General features: G+C 37.7%; 1 protein-coding gene across 1 annotated transcript in view; it reads right to left on the bottom strand.

Annotated features, from left to right (window-relative positions):
- Nucleotides 1-3,829: 3,829 nt before the first annotated feature.
- pex14 (peroxisomal biogenesis factor 14) overlaps nt 3,830-18,304 on the bottom strand; it is a 63,598-nt gene continuing 49,123 nt past the window's right edge. Inside the window, exons 8-10 of the mRNA XM_077542572.1 lie at nt 17,211-17,308; nt 7,912-7,994; nt 3,830-5,648 (exon numbers count right to left, since the gene is read on the bottom strand). Coding sequence (XP_077398698.1) covers nt 5,240-5,648; nt 7,912-7,994; nt 17,211-17,308 — 590 coding nt within the window. The 3' untranslated portion in view covers nt 3,830-5,239. The remainder of the gene's footprint in view (nt 5,649-7,911; nt 7,995-17,210; nt 17,309-18,304) is intronic.

Raw genomic sequence — 18,304 nt, 5'->3', positions numbered from 1 at the left:
TTGTAAAAAAAAAAATATCAGTCTATCTAAAATAAGAAAGATAAAAACAGATTACTGGAAAAATATATAAAGCACAAGGACATGTTGTTGAATTATTTTATAGAATTGTTACATTGAAAGCGTCTTGACCGCTCGCTGTTATTCATTTTTTGTTGATTTTTTTTGGGTGTTGATCAGGAGCAGATATAAAAAGTTGCACTTCTTCCTGTCCCCTTTCATTTTATTTTTTTATTTTAAAGAGTGAAATATATTTTTTTAATTGAATTTCCATTGTTAAAAATTGATAAAACTAGTGTTGTTCCGATATAGTTTTTTGGCCCCCGATACTGATTCCGATACCCAGTTTTGCAGTATCGGCCGATACCGTTCCGATACCTGGGTTGTTGGTTTTTTTTTTCAACATGAAAAATCTGCCCTGCCATTGGTTCGAAGTATTCAAGGGCCAATAGGATATCCTACCTTGGCATGCAGTGAACACGTCACACATCAGTGAATGTTGTGCACAAGTAAAACACAAGATGCCAAAGTCCTGTATTAGCGTCGGAAATAATAGTATCGTCATGTTACTTGTTAGTACTTGCCGATGCCAATATCGGTATCAGAACAACACTAGATAAAACAACACAAACAGCCATGCTACACTCTGCAACACTCTACATATGCCCCCACCTTCTGCTAGCGGGTCAGTCCAATATGCGCAAACACACCTGTTGCTTCCGTGCCGCCTGCAGCTGCAGTCTCTCTACAGGCTGACAGGCCTTCTCTTGGATAATCCAATCTGCTCACAACAGCAACAGTGATTTATATGATACAAGAGCTCTTCTTTTTTTTTTTCCATTCACGGTTTGTTTCTCCTCACCCAAGCCTCAGTATGATGGCTCATTAGAGTGTTGGTGACAAGGACTGTGTCTTTTTTTTATCTGCCTATTAGGTGGGCAAAGCTAACAGCATCAATGGAAGAGTCTTTCCATACATTTACATGACAGCCCGCAAGCATCCATGCACTACATTTGGATTTGAAAAAGTGCCAGAACAAAAAAGTGATACGGGCCAGACAGAGGATTGAGTGTTTATATAGCAGGTGATGACAAAGTGCTTATACGACTTGGGCATACGCTACTGGCAAAGCCCCTGTCCGACCTTGGATTGTCAAATGTTCCCATTTTCACGAGGAAGGAAGGAGCCAGTGTCAAGTAGCTGTGCAGCAATCCTGAGACACTTTTAGTGACACAGTCATGAAATGTTTTTAAATGACTTCTTACATCACCACGAAGATACTTTTGAGGAAAGTCATCAGTCACTCACACAGGGTGTGTTTAAAGAGCCACAGCGACACCGGTCTAATAACTGGAAGGTTTCTGGTTTCACCACTGACACGTTTAAAGTGTAGATGAAAAAGGTGAAAGTTTACGCAATAGGTAAGAGTATATGCTCTACTTACATAAATTTCAGGTATATTCATACGGGTGAAAATTTGGGATGAAGCAAAAATCCACTGTAACTATACTGTAAAAAATGTACCTTACAGCATTATCCATAGTTGAACATTTAATTATGTGATTCTTTCGCTTCCCACTTGAGGGGAGCCTGCATAACACGAGTCGTATTTGTATTTCACTTTGAGAATCACTGCTTTCTTTCCAACTGTGTAATCTTTTAGTATATTCTGTGCAACTTGCTGTTTTCTAACAAGAAGCCAATACATTTTCTCTCAATTGTCTGTGAGAATTTGCATGGTTTACCATGTCAAATTGAGCAATTCTAGTCCAGCACAACTAGCTGTCTAGCAAACCTTAAGGGAGATTTTCTTAAGCTGCGCGGAGATGGGAAATAGAAGAACACGTTTGCTGAATTCAAGGTGAAGAGAGCCAGATTCGATGAAAAGGCCACACTGCGTGTTCACCAGAAAACATGATACCTATGTCTTGAATTTGAAATAAATAAAAACATAAAAATCTTTTTTACATTTTTCTTTTATAAAGGGTTCAGTGAATGTGCATAGGAAAGTGGTGGTGTTCAGTACGCTGGTCTAAACCAAGTCTAGCAGTCACCTGAACATCTGCTTTGGGCTAACAACGCATGCATTGATCCAAGGAGATACTCGGCCCTCTAACCTGCTGAGTGCTCAGTTCCAGTGAACAATGGAGTTCACAGCACGTCAATACACTATCCTATTGAGTGCTCTCCGTTTAGCAGCATGATTGATGAGGTTAAGCTCCCAGCCGAGGAGCAAAATGATGTCAAAACCAAGTTGCAGCATTGAGAAAACAATTTCTCCCAAATGAGGGAGAACATAGCAAAAACACTGACTTCAAGTGTAGTTACACTTAGTAGAGTATGCAAACTGTGGTGTAGTTAAGTGATGTAGATGGAAGCCACTTTATGGACAAGAATATCCAAATCCCCCCAGACACTAAATGATGTACAAGTGGATTTATTACACTCTGTCCCTATAAATCTCAGGTTGGCTTCAGCTCCAGGGAGAGGGCCGTGGATTACAAAGGGATGCAGTATTGAACCAAAGTGAAGTTTATACACCTCATCGATACATGAAACACTATTGATCATTGGGAGCCAAATAAATTTAATTCATACACTTGATCAGGCATAGTAATATTCAGAAAGGTAGACTATGAGGGGAACGATGAGTCCCTCTGTCAAAGGGTCAGCCTACCTGGTAGAGTGAAATGACAAATGACAGAAATTGAAACTGCAAAGACAGCTTTCAGCATAAATGAGTAAACCACAACCAATTTGATGAAAAAATTGGAGCTTCCTATCAGAATCGATACTTCCCAAGGCATAGGCTTACTGTAAAAAAAAAAATACAAATGTGGAATCTTTCCCAACGAATACAATTTGCAAAAATTAACAGTATACCCCGATGAAAGCCTAGAAAAGCAATATATATAAATAAAGATAAACAACAAAGATAAATAAACTTCAAATGTCAAAAATAAATTAGTGTAGTCATCGAAATTCAGTTTTTTTTTCTTTTGTTCATTAATTGCTTATACTTTTCAAAGGCGGTGTACTCATTTATGCTACACAACGACAGAAGACAAGGTTTTATATATATATATATATATATATATATATATATATATATATATATATATATACACATTACATTGAATTTACATCTAGCACTCTGGGGCCTTAGTTGGGCCATTAAACAACTTGAATTTGCCCTAGTGAAGATTTTTTTCTGCTGATTTGGATGCATGTTTTTGCAGCCTATCTTTGCTGACATTGGGCGAGAGGCAGGGTCCTCCTTACCACTATGGATTTAGAGTCTTCAATTAGTCTAGTATTCATGTCTTTGAAAGATTGGAGGAAGCCAAACTACCCGGTGTGTATGTAAAGTAAATAATCACTGTCAATGAGGTACACATGCATGCGCCCCTATGCCAATTTAAATCTACCTGTATTTGCAGAAAACACATCTTATTTAATAACAACATTCATACTTCTTTTTTCATGGCAAAATACTCTGCTGTATATTTATAAGCATTTCAAATGCTACGAGTCTCTCCCCAAGTGTTTTGGAATCATTGTTTGGTATATTGATGGGTTAAATGTAAGATGGGAATTATAATCACATTTTGGGCTACCAGGGATGGTTACTCACGGTTCTTCACTAATCATGATTGGCCGAGCTTAGTCCATGTCCCTGACAAATAGTGGTTATCCACTGTATCTATAAGCCTATATTGGAATAAATTTGCACTTGAATGGACTGGGTTTACTTTTTTTTATCCAATACATTACAAGAGTCAGCGTAAACCAACGGATGGATGGATGGACCGAATACAAAAATGAAGGCATATGTTTTTTATCAATGAAAACCATTTTTATTTTATTAGGTACATTTCAAACAAATACAGTTCAAGAAATTTAATCATTTTCATTACATCATGATAATTTCAATTTTCTAATACAGAGCCAGATGATTCAAACACATTAATTGGTTGGTCAGAACTGCTTTCACGCGTGAGCTGTGTCCCTCTACCGTTGTGTGTTCCTATATGAAGGCCATGTGACGGGAGATGAATGTGGCATGAGAGTGAAGATCTTTCCTGTCTTCTTACTCACGGACCCGTCTCGAGCTACAGACAGAGTGACTAATTCAATAAGTCAAGTATTCATTTATTACTTTCTTTTTCAATCATGGGGCATTTTTATAAGCTTCCCGCATCCACCTCCACGAATACACAAAAACACACACACACACAAAACAAGTGACACAAATTCTGCAACTTGCATCTGTGGCAGCCCTTGGTGTCTTACTGCATCATAATAACAAAATACGTTCGCCGTTTTCAGTAAAGATTAGTCACCGTGGGAGGGACTGCCTAATTTGGACCGGGGGGCTTGTTACGGAAAATAACACAATGCAACTGGGCTTTCTGTATTAGATTTGCGCTTTTAGCCTGCTTGACATTTCAAGCTGCATGAACTAATACATCTGTTATTTGTTGATCATTTGATTATTAACATACTTCACAAACCAAATCAGCTGCTCTGCTGGAGATGCATATACAGCGCACGAGTCGTTTCCCCCCACCCCACCTCACCTCACCTGCCACGCACAAACAAACACCCTCCATTCAGCCCTCAGTGAAAGAGGAAAGCGGCGGGGAAAAAACATTTATCTACCACTCTCCTCTGAGCATCCTGACACTTGCATGGAACAAAGCCACTCATCACATTCTAATCTTGAATTTCAGGGCTTTTATTTCACCCAAATGCCACCGCGCTGGCCTTGTGAATTATTGACAGACTGACACCAAAGCGGAAGCACACATAAAACAGGCTAAAAGCTCCGGCCCTGGTCGGGATTGTCCTTTCCAATTGCCATCAAAAGAGAACTCAGCGAATGCCTCCCTGCAAGCAATACGGTAACTTTTGGAGCCAACAAATGAACATATGACTGCTGACCCGCAGCTGCACAAAGCTGTGAACGAGCTAAATTAAGATGCTGTCTTTTCATTTGCAGGATGAAACGATAATCCCAAATATTTTACATAGAAATCCTGCATCAAACGTTTGCTTTGTCAGAGCTACAACAGAAAATCTATCTAATCGAATTAATTGCCGTAACCCTGTGAAGCTACACAGACGCAATCTCTGTAAGAGCTCAAAAAAGCATATGCCCACAGTAAAGATGGCGGAAGCAGAATGAGTGTAAGTAGAGGAGTCACAGAAAGGTGGGTGAAGAAAATAATTCAACAGGTGTTTAAACCACCTCATATTCATTGCCAGCACCCTCTGGCCTCTTCATTTTGTCCTCTTGTTTGTGGATCTGTCCGTCTCCGCCTTGGCGATCCTCGGTTTGCATGCTTAGACCATCCACTTGTTCATTTTCCTGGTTAACATCGTCATTCTCTTCCTCCTCTCCCTGCACCTCCACACGATCCTGGTCGAGGCACACGACATCACCGTTGACACCAAGGGTCCCATCCAGAACATCTCGTGGGCTGTGGCATCCATCTTTGACAGGGGAGGAGTTGGCTGACTCATTACTGACAGGAGATATGTCGCTGCTGCTGTGGTTGACCGACTGAGAGCTGGATGCTGAGGGCCCTTTCAAGGGAATCTGCCATGAGGGGATCTTAGATATAGAGGGAGTGGAAGGAAATTGTTTCCTGCAACAGAGAATTAAAACATGATCACTTATTTACTGGAAATACTGCCTTGATCTTTTGGCTAAGACTTTTGCACTTGGCATCGTATCACACGAGACTTCCGTTAAAGCATGCAAGTTTCAAGGCTCGCTCTAGAGAGCACACTCATGAACAAAGCAGAAAGGCCTCCGGCAATATCCAAGCAGGTTTGTTCAGTGTAGTCATGTGAATGACTACCAGCCGTCAAAATCAAAAGCATCAAGAAACGGACTGTGTTGGAACTACAGGTTTAGGGTAACACTGTACTGTGAACTGTGATTGGAAGTGATGTAAAATTTGCAGTGAAACATCATATTTATAGGTGAGTCGAAGTATTGCAACACATAGGCTGAAGTGAATAGGACTTCATAATTACTGCAAAGTTGGATTTTAAAAACAATATGAACCCTGTGACTCCAGTGACATTGCCAACCTTTTGTATTCCTGTTCTGTGATGTTGTCCCAGGTTTTCACCGCAATCTCTTTCAGTTGCTGTTTGCTTTGGAGGTGGAGTTTCTACTTTCAATCTCCTTTTTAGCAGGTAAAATTCATGCTCTTTAACCTTACACTTCTTGCCCCGGTGAACTTATTTGTTGTTTTTGGCCCAATATCTTGCTGCATGATATTCTTTCATCTCTTTACTTTATGGCAAAGTCCAAGCTGGCCTTCCTATTCTTCTTGTGCAGTATTGGTACTTTTGTACATGACCGTCATGTTGCTGATGTCACAATTCTTTTTAGGGCTCTGTTACGATCACAATGTTTTGTTCATCAACTGCTGCCATTTTCTTTAGTCTGCTTGTTGAATATTTGTCAGGACATCAGTGGTTTAACTCAAAATGGATGAGAGGCTACAGCCATGTTTGTGCTGTAACTCGTTTGTAACTCCATTCTTTAATCTAATTATTTGCCCCATTTTCGAAAACGCCGTTATCTTTATTATGCATTAAATGTGTTGCTTTACAATCGATTTATTAGCTATAAGGAAAAGATAAATAATAGCAACCAACACACTCATGAAACACTTGCCAATAGTGCCAACAATTGTTTTTTCTCTTAACCGTCTGTGTTGGACTGTCCGCAAATTACAAATAAGTGACATATATGCCACAAATCACCATATATCCATTATTTATTTATTTATTTTAAATTATTATCCTTATTGATGTCGTAATTGACAATTCCGAACATCCGGTCATTTCTGATACTTCCCCAATAAAACACAATGCAAATGCTTCCTTTATATAGCGTATTGTATTGCTTTTGCCTGTCACTATCATACAAACCACACCGATGTTTTAGTAGTCAAATGAAATCTCATCACATTTTAAAATTAAAATAACAATGAAATCATGTTTTCAGTCTAATGCAAAAACTAAGTTTCAATCGTGTCTGTACTATGATTCTGTAAAACAATAGTACAATAGATAACACTTTTGAACAGGAAACAACTTTTTTTCAGCTACATTGAGATTTTTTTTTCTTTTTCACTTTAATTTTACTCTTACTAATAAGTGAGAGTAAAAGTAAGATTGCAGGAACAATAGGTGTCTTGTTTACCCATAAAAATATGAAAATAAAGAAGACGGTGCTGAAACGCTGATGACTGCAGTATGCTAATAGGTTAAGGCAAGTTGCGAAATAAAAGCAATGGTGCAATCTGTAAACTCTAATGCCACATTGAGATGATACCCCAAAACCACTTTTGACATTTATGATTGTCTAAGTGTGCAAGTAATTTGGAAGACCATATAATCTTTTATTAATTCATCCCTAAACATAAATGTTTGTGTGATTCCTGGAGCAGCACAATAACTGTAAAACAGGCTTACGACTGCAGCAAGATGATAAACTGTACATCCACTGATGTCAACATGAGCATTTGGCACGCTTACATTTGAAAATAACATTCAAAAGCTACCATCTTACTAAAAATGTATCAGACTGGAAATGCATGGTGGTAAATACTGTAGAAGTAACTATTCACTATTGAAGAAAACGATACTAATGTAGACCGAGTTGCTATCTATTACTATTAAAAAAATAAATTTGAATGCCTATTAGGTTGGAAAACAATTAGTCGTGCAAAAAAAGAAGAAGATATTGACTCGTACTTCCATCAACAACAGCAACAAGATGCTGAGGATAGATGAAAATATACTCAGATGTGGACACAAGTGATTCAAGAGGGATGCTCTTCTTTAATACCGTGTGTGAATGTGTGTGCGTCTGAATAACTTTGTTACCTGCTGAGCAGTAAACCCTTCAAAGAGACTATCTCAGCTTTCAGCTCTCCAACTGTTTGGTTGTCCAGGATGCGACTGGTTGCCTATAGGAAAATATGACACACAAATCGCATACACTTAAAAATCAACAGGCCTCTTTCAACTACCAACCCCATCATTGTCACTCAGTATCATTTCAAAAACAGCTCTGTTTAAAAAAAAAAAAGAGACAAGCTATTGAGTAAACAAACACGGTAAACACAAAAAGCCTTAATACTTGTGTAATCATGATCATCCATTACCTTAGCAACCTCTCCATTGCATGCGGCTTAGGACAAACAATCCCTCGACAGTTCTATTTTTATAGCCCCACAGTGTGAATCATGCTTTTTTAGTGTTGATGTCCCTACTGTCCAGAAAAAAAGTTACCAGTTTCTTGAACAATAGGCAATCATGAGCACTTATTACAAATGATGGGAATAACTACGTTTAAACTAACGGCGTTTGGTAACTCAGTTTTTTTCCTTAATAAACTGACAACAGTGATTTCTGGACTATAAGGCGCACCCGACTATAAGTCGCACTGGCTAAATTTGGGGAATACTCGAGTTTGTTACACATATAAGCCGTACCTGACTGTAAGCTGCAGGTGATTTAATGTTAACGCACCAGGTTCCTGCTACTTTCTTTTCCATAATGAGGGCGCAAATTGTCCCGCTCTCGTTCTGTCTCTCCTACTGTATTTGGGCTCACTTGGTTTATTTTGCTCTGCCTGACGCTATTGCGCTTCCTTTCTAGAGCGCCCCCATGTGATCTGATGGATAAGCCTCATCTTTGTATTAGCCACAGGGTCGAATGCAAGTGAAAAAAGTAGCGGCTTATAGTCCAGAAATTACTGTAATTTAACAATTTATTCTCCCCATATTTGAAAGGCCGTTATTACTATTGTATGTGAAATGCGGTGCGTTGCAATTCATTTATTAGTTTCAAGGCTCGAAGTAAGCTACAAGATGTTGTGCAGACTTTTTTCTCTTTTGCGGAAATCTCTCTGAAAATGTAATTTGCGCACAGTTAGAGGCACTGTTGTTGTCGGACCTCTTCACAATAAAAGTGACTTGACAGGTGAAATGTATAGTGACTTTTATTTTGGAGGTGCCACTGGAAGCGTGTCACGACGTGACGGACGTGTCTTTCTTCTGGACGTGTTTTCCTTCCAGCATTTTAGCAAAGAGTCCACGGGTTTGACAACTTTGCCAAGAGTGACATTAATCAAAATAACAGTAGAGATTTGCCAAAAAACGACCGCCATGAGGAGCGATTTGTTGGCTAATCTTTTCCACCACGAACCATTAACACACAAGCACCATAACCACCATACCGGTAAATCATAGCGATTAGCGACACGCTCGCCTAGTGTAATTAATAGCGCCAACAATTGTATTTCTTTTATTTCATGAGTACTTAACACGTGAAAAGTGTTGAAAGTAATATCCAGTCTCGGCAAATCAAACTGACGAGGCGATGGAGTCGAGGTCTGTCAGGAGCACCAAAGTAATTAAACTGAGAAACGGTAAGCAGTTATATAACATTTGCATGTGAATGATGCAAGCCTACAGTTGGGTAGTTTTCTGACGTAAATCAAACATGTCTTTAAATTTGTAAAATTATAAACTGAAGATATATCACCATACTCTCTTAATTGAAAGTGTACAAAGTTTTTCAGAGAGAGCAAGTGGAAGTTGATGATTTTGAGGAGGAAATGGAGTAGTAGTTATGGCAATGATTTTGGCCATGATCTAATTAAGCACTGCATATTTCATAGGATTCTTTTATATATTATTGATTATTTTAGCCCGCAACAATCCTAAAAAATGCTCGTGAAATCCTAGAGGGACTGACTAGGACTGACTACAAATTACCTATAGATGACAACATGTGCCACTAATCACCATATATCGAGTCACATATATCAACCACATTATTATTATTATTCTGATTGCTGTAGTAATTGGCAGTGGTACAACATACATCAATACTCTAAATTTAATGAATTATTATTATTATTATTATTATTATTATTATTATTATTAGTAGTAGTAGTAGTAGTAGTAGTAGTATGATATGATATGGAGTGAGGCATTTGTGTGACATAAATAATCACAAAATAAATGACAACACCCTATATAGCCTGGACATAATTTGAATTCCTTGTATAAAAATCTAATAATAATACCAATAACAATAATAATAATAATAATTTAAAAATCCAAATTATTTCATATAAAACTTTTTTTTTAAGTAGTGAAAATAGTTACTTTGCCTGGTAATGAGTTACTTTTATTTTGAAGTAATTAAATTACTGAGTTACTTTTTTAAGCAAATATGAGTAACTATAACTAATTACTTTTTAAAAGTAACGTTCCCAACACTGCTTATTACTGTTTGCATTTGTTCTGTGTTTAGTCTCTGACGCACTCATGTACTAATTTCCCAAAAATAATGCATAAAAAATAAAGCATATCTGGTTGTGATTTCATGCAATGTGCACACTAAATTCCCTTCATAACCAGTGCTCGGGTAGCCTCATACTCTTTAGGAAAAGGGCCACACACTCACAACACAAGAGACAGTATCTGTTTTATTGTTGTTGTTGTTCTTTTAACTCAATTTAGTTAGTATTAAATGTTTGGTCCGTCAAATGCACTGTTCTTGAATGTACTTCAAAGTTAAAGAAAAACTAATATTTTCACACCGCACATTGAACGGGTTTACGAGAAGCTTGAATATGAACAACTTGAATTAATGAGTTACAGCCTTATCGAGATTGCACCATGAAATTATCATCCTATATTTGTGCTTCATTACTTTGTGGTAGCCTGATGGAAATTTATGATTTTAGTGATTGAATTTTGTTTTTTAAGCTCACCTATGTCTGTTTGTCGACCAAAATGTATTTTGAGTTTAAAAGCATTGCTTGTGGTGTCAAATACAATATATGGACAGTATTAATTAAAATGTGATTCATATGGATAAATTAATTCTAATTATTTAATAGATTAGGTTTTTAACCATGTCTTGCCTCCAATACAAACTTTGACAAGCTTCTTGGAACAGAATCCAAATCATTTCCACGTATTTTGCTTTGAAACACAGAAGTAATCCCAAAAGGTTTGGAGGAGACCAGATGAACACTGTGTGTGGTGGAGCATAAAAAGGAACATACAATGAGTTGATCTTTGACCTCAGTTACTTCAGGGATCTTGTATTACATAATCATAAAAGCAGTAAGGCTACTGCTTTGGACTACAGACATTATCCCTAGAAGTCGCGGTAGAAATCTCAGTAGCCACAGTGGACCACCTCTAAATGCAGTGGGAAATCACATTTGACACTCCACCCCCACCTCACCCCCACCCTTTCTGTTTTTCATTCTCCATTGACTTTTTGGGGGCAAAATAAATGATTTGTTTTTAATGGAAAGTAACAAAAATATCAAATAAAACCCAAAATTTTAAGCATTTTAATTTTAAAGTTATTCTAGTTACCACATTATTTTTTACTACATATACTGTATATTCTACAATGCAAAAACATTGTGATGACATAAACATATAAAAACAGACATATAAAAGTAATGGCTGCTTGTGTGTTGATCTATTTCACTGGTCATTGTTTTGTATATTCAATGCAAACTACTGTGAACTTTTAAACATTGCAAATAAATATGCAATAGAGGTTGAATAATGTTAAGTTCAAGATGGTGTCTGTTCCTACAATAAAGACCTGCATATGAGCAAGAAGAGATTAAGTGAGGATTCTCAACTGAGAAGGGGCAAAGTCATGGGAAAACTCGACTAAAACCGTAATTAAGTCTCTCCTAACTCACCAGAGGACGCTTGTTAGGAATTGTGGACCCCCTATCAAGGAAAGAGTGATAATTTGGACTCTATCGCTTGTAATTAAATCTATGAGAAATTAATTGAATCACATCTGAAAGGGATCACACTCATTTACTGAGCCAGGAGGAGGCCGAGGTGGAAAAGTGAAGGGCTAAAGAAACGGAGATGAGAGGTATTTGTGCTGGTGGTTATCAGCTACAACAGCTTGTTGATAAGGAGTCATGTTTTAGAGGTGTTGCAATGGGAGCCAACTGAAAACATTCTTATTACAGGCATCCCCTCATCAGAACTATTTTAATCCCTTCCCTCACCAAGGTATCAATATGGTTATGTGTGATTCATTTCATATACAAAATGATGTATAGACTGAGTTGGACTTCCAAAGTGGGCGAGGCTTTTTCCTATAAGTGAAGGGAAAAAAACAAAAATCTGATTTAACTGGCCTTCTTATGTAAAGTGTTGATATTTAATTGAATTTTACTGACTTTCACATGTGCTGTTATGTTCTTCTTCAATTTTTGCTCTGAAAGCAGAGATATAAGAAAGTAAATCCAAGTTTATGACAATGGGAGGAAAAGGTATGTGAACCTATTGTCTTATTTTTGTGATTCAGATGAAGGGCACACTACATTTTATGACCAATTCATGCGGAAACCTAAGAAATTCTAAAGGGTTTGCATGTTTTTTCCTCCCACTGCACTCTGCCTCCTGCCCAAAGTTAGCTGGGATTGACAGCTCACCTAATGGCCGACCCTAATGAGGACAATGCTAAGAAAACTAATCTGTGAATGGATAGATTTAAGATCTTGAAAATAGATAAGAAAAATGTAAAGACATCTTAGTTTTACTTGTGTTGTGACTTGACTGGTTGTGGGAAACTGTGGGTCCCTGGGTGATACCAGTTGAGAATCCCTGGTTTATATCGCTTAATATGAAAAAAAAAGAAGAAGAAAAAAGGCTTAACAATGAAACCGTTAACCTCTTGCTACATACATAACATGTATTATCTTACATCGAGGCTGTCGAGCAACACTATCTCTGACATGTCTTATTAAATTCAAAGAAACCTAATCAAATGTTGAGCCCGTGCTGAATTTCAGCTTTGAGATACATTATGTTAACGTGTACACACACACATTGTGTGGAACTTCAGAGTAAAGTGCTTGTCTGCAGGCTAAGTGTTGGGAGTATCAATGTCCGCTGAGACTGAAAGTGCGCTCAACCTCAAGTGCTGACATATCTCACACACCGCAAAAGCTTGTAAGATCTGATGTTTGCACAAACTGCTGATCAACATAATTATCAGCAATCCATTCCATCGACACTTAAATCCCCCTGATCTGAAAGTTTACTTTCACTTTGAAATGCATGGTGACCTGGATTTTTAACTACTGTACTAATAAAACTATTGTTTTTGGATTCTATCGCTTAGACCTACAATACACAGAATATTTTCATTTATGATGTAAAATTGTTTCATGTTGACACATCTAGAGGATACAAGTTAACATCAATGTTAAAAACAGTTTAATGGAGAGACTTTTTCAACAAGATGTAAAAATAAATATTATTTCCAATTTAATCACTCAGATCCAGAAGCAACACAACTACATTTACCCTTATACTAATGTTATTTGTATCCTACATGTTTAAAAATACATACAAACCTTCTTAACTGCATGGAATACTTTTTTTTTTTTTAATTAATAATATCAAAGCCTTTACACAATGTATGCATGTATGTTCGCGAGTCACCGATACTAGTCCTACAAGCTAACATTCAGCCAATTTGTGACTTAATCATGGAAACGACTTATGCAAATGAAATTTTTTAGATCTAGCCAACTTCCTCAAAAGCAGGTGCAGAGCTCTATGGCATCTGTGTGACCTTAACAGCAGAGAATTTAATTGTGCACACATCCCTCCGAGCATATTGTGAAAAACTGTAAATGCAAATGTCCAACCATCGGAACAACACCAAACCAAAAACTTTAACCTAGAAAATGTGTATTTAATAATTAAGCAATCATTTGCACACTGTGTTTTTCACTGTGCAAATCTATAAATAGAGATTTCTTCTGCTAAGTATTTGTAAAGAAGAAAGTAGATTAAACACAATGAATTTTAATGGCTAGAAAATAAGACACATCAACTGTAGCAGCACTCAAGGACAACAGCTCATCTGGCTAAATGAAGATAAACGCCTCTAGACCATTAGCAAAAAGATCTTTAACAAGCCTTGTTTAAGAGTGTCTGACGGCAAATGAATTCAGAGATACTCTGCCGGCAGACAATACGTTTTCAAGTAACACATGTATATTTATGATGGAATTAGTTTCGAAAAGTCCCCAGAGGAGAGTTTTTGAGTGGAAACACTGGTACAGTGGAATTGATTTCACCCTATTCATGCTATTTCCCACTGGCAGTTAGTCCTGCACAAGCTAGGAGGCGGTTTCTAATCTTCCACGCTGTACCCACTAATAAAGAGAACGATCAGTGAGTTAAGACAGCGGGGAAAACATGGTTAACAGGCAGATTTGTAATGATAATGGGGCAGAAATATAGCAGTCTGTTCAACATCAGGGATGCATCATCCAGAGGCAAATCTATACTTCAGTTAGGCTGTTGGAATACAGCAAATGAACCAAGAAAGAGCTAAACAATTCCATGCTATCAGGTATGAAAAGGCTGCACGTACACTGCAGGTCTAAGTGCCCAATTCCGACTTAATGCCCGTATCTCTGCTTATACTTAACATGGCAAACAATGTGTATGCACACACACTCCAGAAAGTACATAGACAGCTACACAAATATCAGCCTCGAATAGCAGCAAACCAGAATAGATGTTTTCTTAAATACAAATATTCAACGTTACATACTGTTAAGATGGCCTGAGTGACACACTATCACTGTTGGCTAATGTACAGTATAGTAGGCAACCACAAAACCTACTTCATTCTATACAACTAGTATTCAGTTTCACAGTATAGATTTACTCAGGGTGTTTTTTCCCACCCTATTTGTGTTGTTTGGGCAGTCACGGGTTTGTATGTACGCCACCAATTGCCATATTTCAATGCCGTTAGGCTCACATTGAGCGAGTACAGTCAGGAGATAGGGACTGGGCCAGCCCACGAATAGCGAAAATTTGCATGATTAATGCCCATTGAACTGCACTGGGGAAAATAAGTAAATACATAATTCCAAAGTCCACTCCCCCACTCCTCAAAAAAAAAAAATCTAGAAAACGCTGACAAACATTCAATAAGTTTACCACAAAATTTGGGTTAAAATGGAACACACCACGCCCCTTTTTTTAATATATATATATATATATTGAAAAAAAGAAATTAGGGGGAAAAAATCTGTGAAAATGTGCATTTGCGGGTGCTGAACCGTGAGTATGTGAATGTGAGGGTCAACTGTATATCTAATCTGTTTGCCTATGCTGCAGGCGCATTGGCAGATTTATATTGGATCTTAATCCACGCTAGGAAGAGGCCTGATTTCCATTTCATGTATTTTTGTTTGTCTTAATTCTGCCATGACCCATATTTGAATTAAAAAAAACAAGTTGAACGGTGTCACTTAAACTATGTAATGTAAATACAAAGTGTATCTCTGCAAGAGTAGAGTTTTTTTTTTTTAATTTACAGTTTAGGGTCACTACATGCCCTCTACAAATGAGCGGTTTCCAAAGTACAAGAAATGTTTACTTAGGAGTCGAGGAAACCGAAAGCTCCATGTGTTTTGGCTTAAAGGCACATTTCCGTGTTGAGAGGTATAATTGCTAAGCGTGGCGCACATTGAGCAGTGTGGTGAGGCAAACCCTTCAAGCCGCAAACGGTGAATAAGAAGTAGCTCACCAACATAAACATGTGTTTCTCATCTTAAGTCCTAGACCTGAAAACAATTTTCCAATTTCCTCCATGGCCAACAAGTCTTCCTGCGCCAACTTGCGGGGAAAATTTAAGATCTACGCTGTAACTATAACGCTGAGTTTACGATTTGTTTAATGGGTATTTTGATGTGAAATATACTTATACACTACTGCTCTCCAACAATGTACTCACAGCAAATGAAGTAGACACATTTTAATGCAATATGTGATTTGACAAATGAAAATGAAAATGAAGAAAAACATTTCTCCATCCACTTGTGATGTGGATGTATCTTATTATCGTCACTATTTTATTAGCAGAATTCCACTTCAGGGACAATTGTCATGAATAATGAAGAGTGGCACAGGCAGAAAAGCGGAGTCATATTAGGTATCAAGTAAACAAAAAGTATCATTTATTTTATGTGGAATAATAAATGCAAATACAATGTATATATATTTTTTTCATTTTATAAACCATTTCTGCGATTGTGAATGACAGCATAAGCGGCTAAAAACTTGAAATGGCACCAAAGCGAGCTACAAATCTTTAAATCAATCTTGTCCCGGGGAGGCACTTATACTTTTTCCCCTCATTTGATCGGAAGCAGATGTGTCCGCATATGTTTCCCTGCGATAACCAGATGCTAGCCATGTGCTTAACAAGCTGTGGACATAAAACATTGTCTAAGATTGTCTACTTCCAAGACACTTTTTAGAGCCCAGAGATCATAAAGCAAATTACGAGACGTGTTATAAAAACAGCGAGCAACATTTCATGCCAGCACATCACTTTTTAGAACACAGTCACTTCATCTAAACACTTAAAATTCCGAAAAGATTACCAACACTGTCTATAAAATCAAACGACAAAAAGACAAACGACAGTATGGCTTAACATTATGGCCCCATAATGAGATGAACCATACTTGTGTTGAGCAGCGTTAGTTCTGATGATAAACTGTATAATAAGGCTGTCTATCTATGGCAGTTATGAGCAAGGGCAGCACAGGAAGTTTTAGTGGATAGAAGCCTGGAGAAACCTCTTCGCTCCTCTCCTAATCAATCTGGAGAGTTCAGCCGAGCACCTTTACTGGGCTACTTCCCAATTTCAAAATGATTGCCTGTCTAACAATCATCACAGTAAGTCATTTCGAGATTACAGCAAAACCTTTATAGTATTGTCTGCTTTGTTATGTTGTCTTGTACTTGTTAATATATATTTTTTTATTGAACAAAAAATATATTACGGAATTATGATCACATATCAAAGATGAAGTAGTTGAGTGAGAGTGGCACTCGCTATTAGACATAAATATGGCTTTAAAAACGTGCAGCATATAACAACTAATCATTAGTTATAAGGACAGGGTCCACCCCATAAATGGCTTGGTATGCCTTACAGTATGATTCTTTATTAAGTACCAAAATATATGATTTGAAATTATTTGTAATAATGAATTAATTAGTTTACTATTCATTGTTGGTAATAAGTGAAACATGCTTAGATGATGATGACGACGACGAGGCAACAACTACCTCTGCTGCAGTCAGTTCCTGGGAGAGCTCTTGGATTTTCTGCTGCTGTTGGACCAGGAGCTCCTGGAGAGAAGTCATGGTCTGCTGTAGCTGTCCAACTAATATTAAAGGAAGAAAATAAAAAGCATTCAATATAGCAAATGTGAAATAAACACTGTGTTTGACGTAGCTACATTTTTTGTGTCACCAAAAACAAATCCAACTCATTTGAAAGATCAAAGCTGTCCACCAAGAATTGTAATTAAAGATAATAGTCAGCCGCAATTTGGTCAGAGTCACCGGGGGTGGTGGGTAGATAGGGTTTGCACATAGGATGAAGATATTAATCTCCAGTGTCTGAACTTAAATCAAATAACAGTGCCTAACCTTCCATTATCCACCCAGACACTTGCCTTCTAATGCATCTTAAACCCTCAAACGATCAACAAAGAAAAAAAACAAGGCTCTCATTTACGAGGAGGCTGCCAGACAAAATGTCCCCCCTAATCCGAATAAATATTGTTCTTTTTTCCATTGACTTTGAAGATTGAATTAGTTCAAGTGTTGGTGTTGGATGCGGGTGTATGATTTCAAATAACAGCGGGCACAGTTTGTTGCCCCCTGCTTCCAGTCACGCATGTATTACCAAACAATGCATTAAGTTTCCCTGAGCTGATTATATTATAGAAAACCAATAAACATTCATATAAATCATGGGCGTGTAAAGTGTTAAATCAAGCCTAATAGGATTAACATCAACAGTTATTGTGGCGGTCCACTGCTGAGGTTGTCAGGCCAATGCTTAAAAGCCTGATCTGCAGCCGGCTGGATGGGATGCATAGAACCAAGTAAATTTAGGCTTGGACAAAAGCTTGAGACAGTTTGTGAGGTGGCACCTGTATTTAAAATGGGTGTGGTAGTGTTTAATATAGGTAGAGTGCTGCTGACATGTTTGATCTTTCCATGCTTGCAGAATCCAACAAAATACGAGTTTGAGCAGGATGGCTGGGGCCAAAAACCCAAGCATTAAAGCTGGTTATCCTGTTTAGGATCCCGAATGTGACCAAACTGTATGAGAGGTGTAATAAAAGTAAATGCAACAGTCCTCTTATAAA

Source organism: Vanacampus margaritifer, chromosome 1 (genome assembly GCF_051991255.1).
Source record: "Vanacampus margaritifer isolate UIUO_Vmar chromosome 1, RoL_Vmar_1.0, whole genome shotgun sequence".
In the NCBI taxonomy this organism is placed as follows: Eukaryota; Metazoa; Chordata; class Actinopteri; order Syngnathiformes; family Syngnathidae; genus Vanacampus; species Vanacampus margaritifer.
This window is presented reverse-complemented; position numbering and strand designations above follow the sequence as displayed.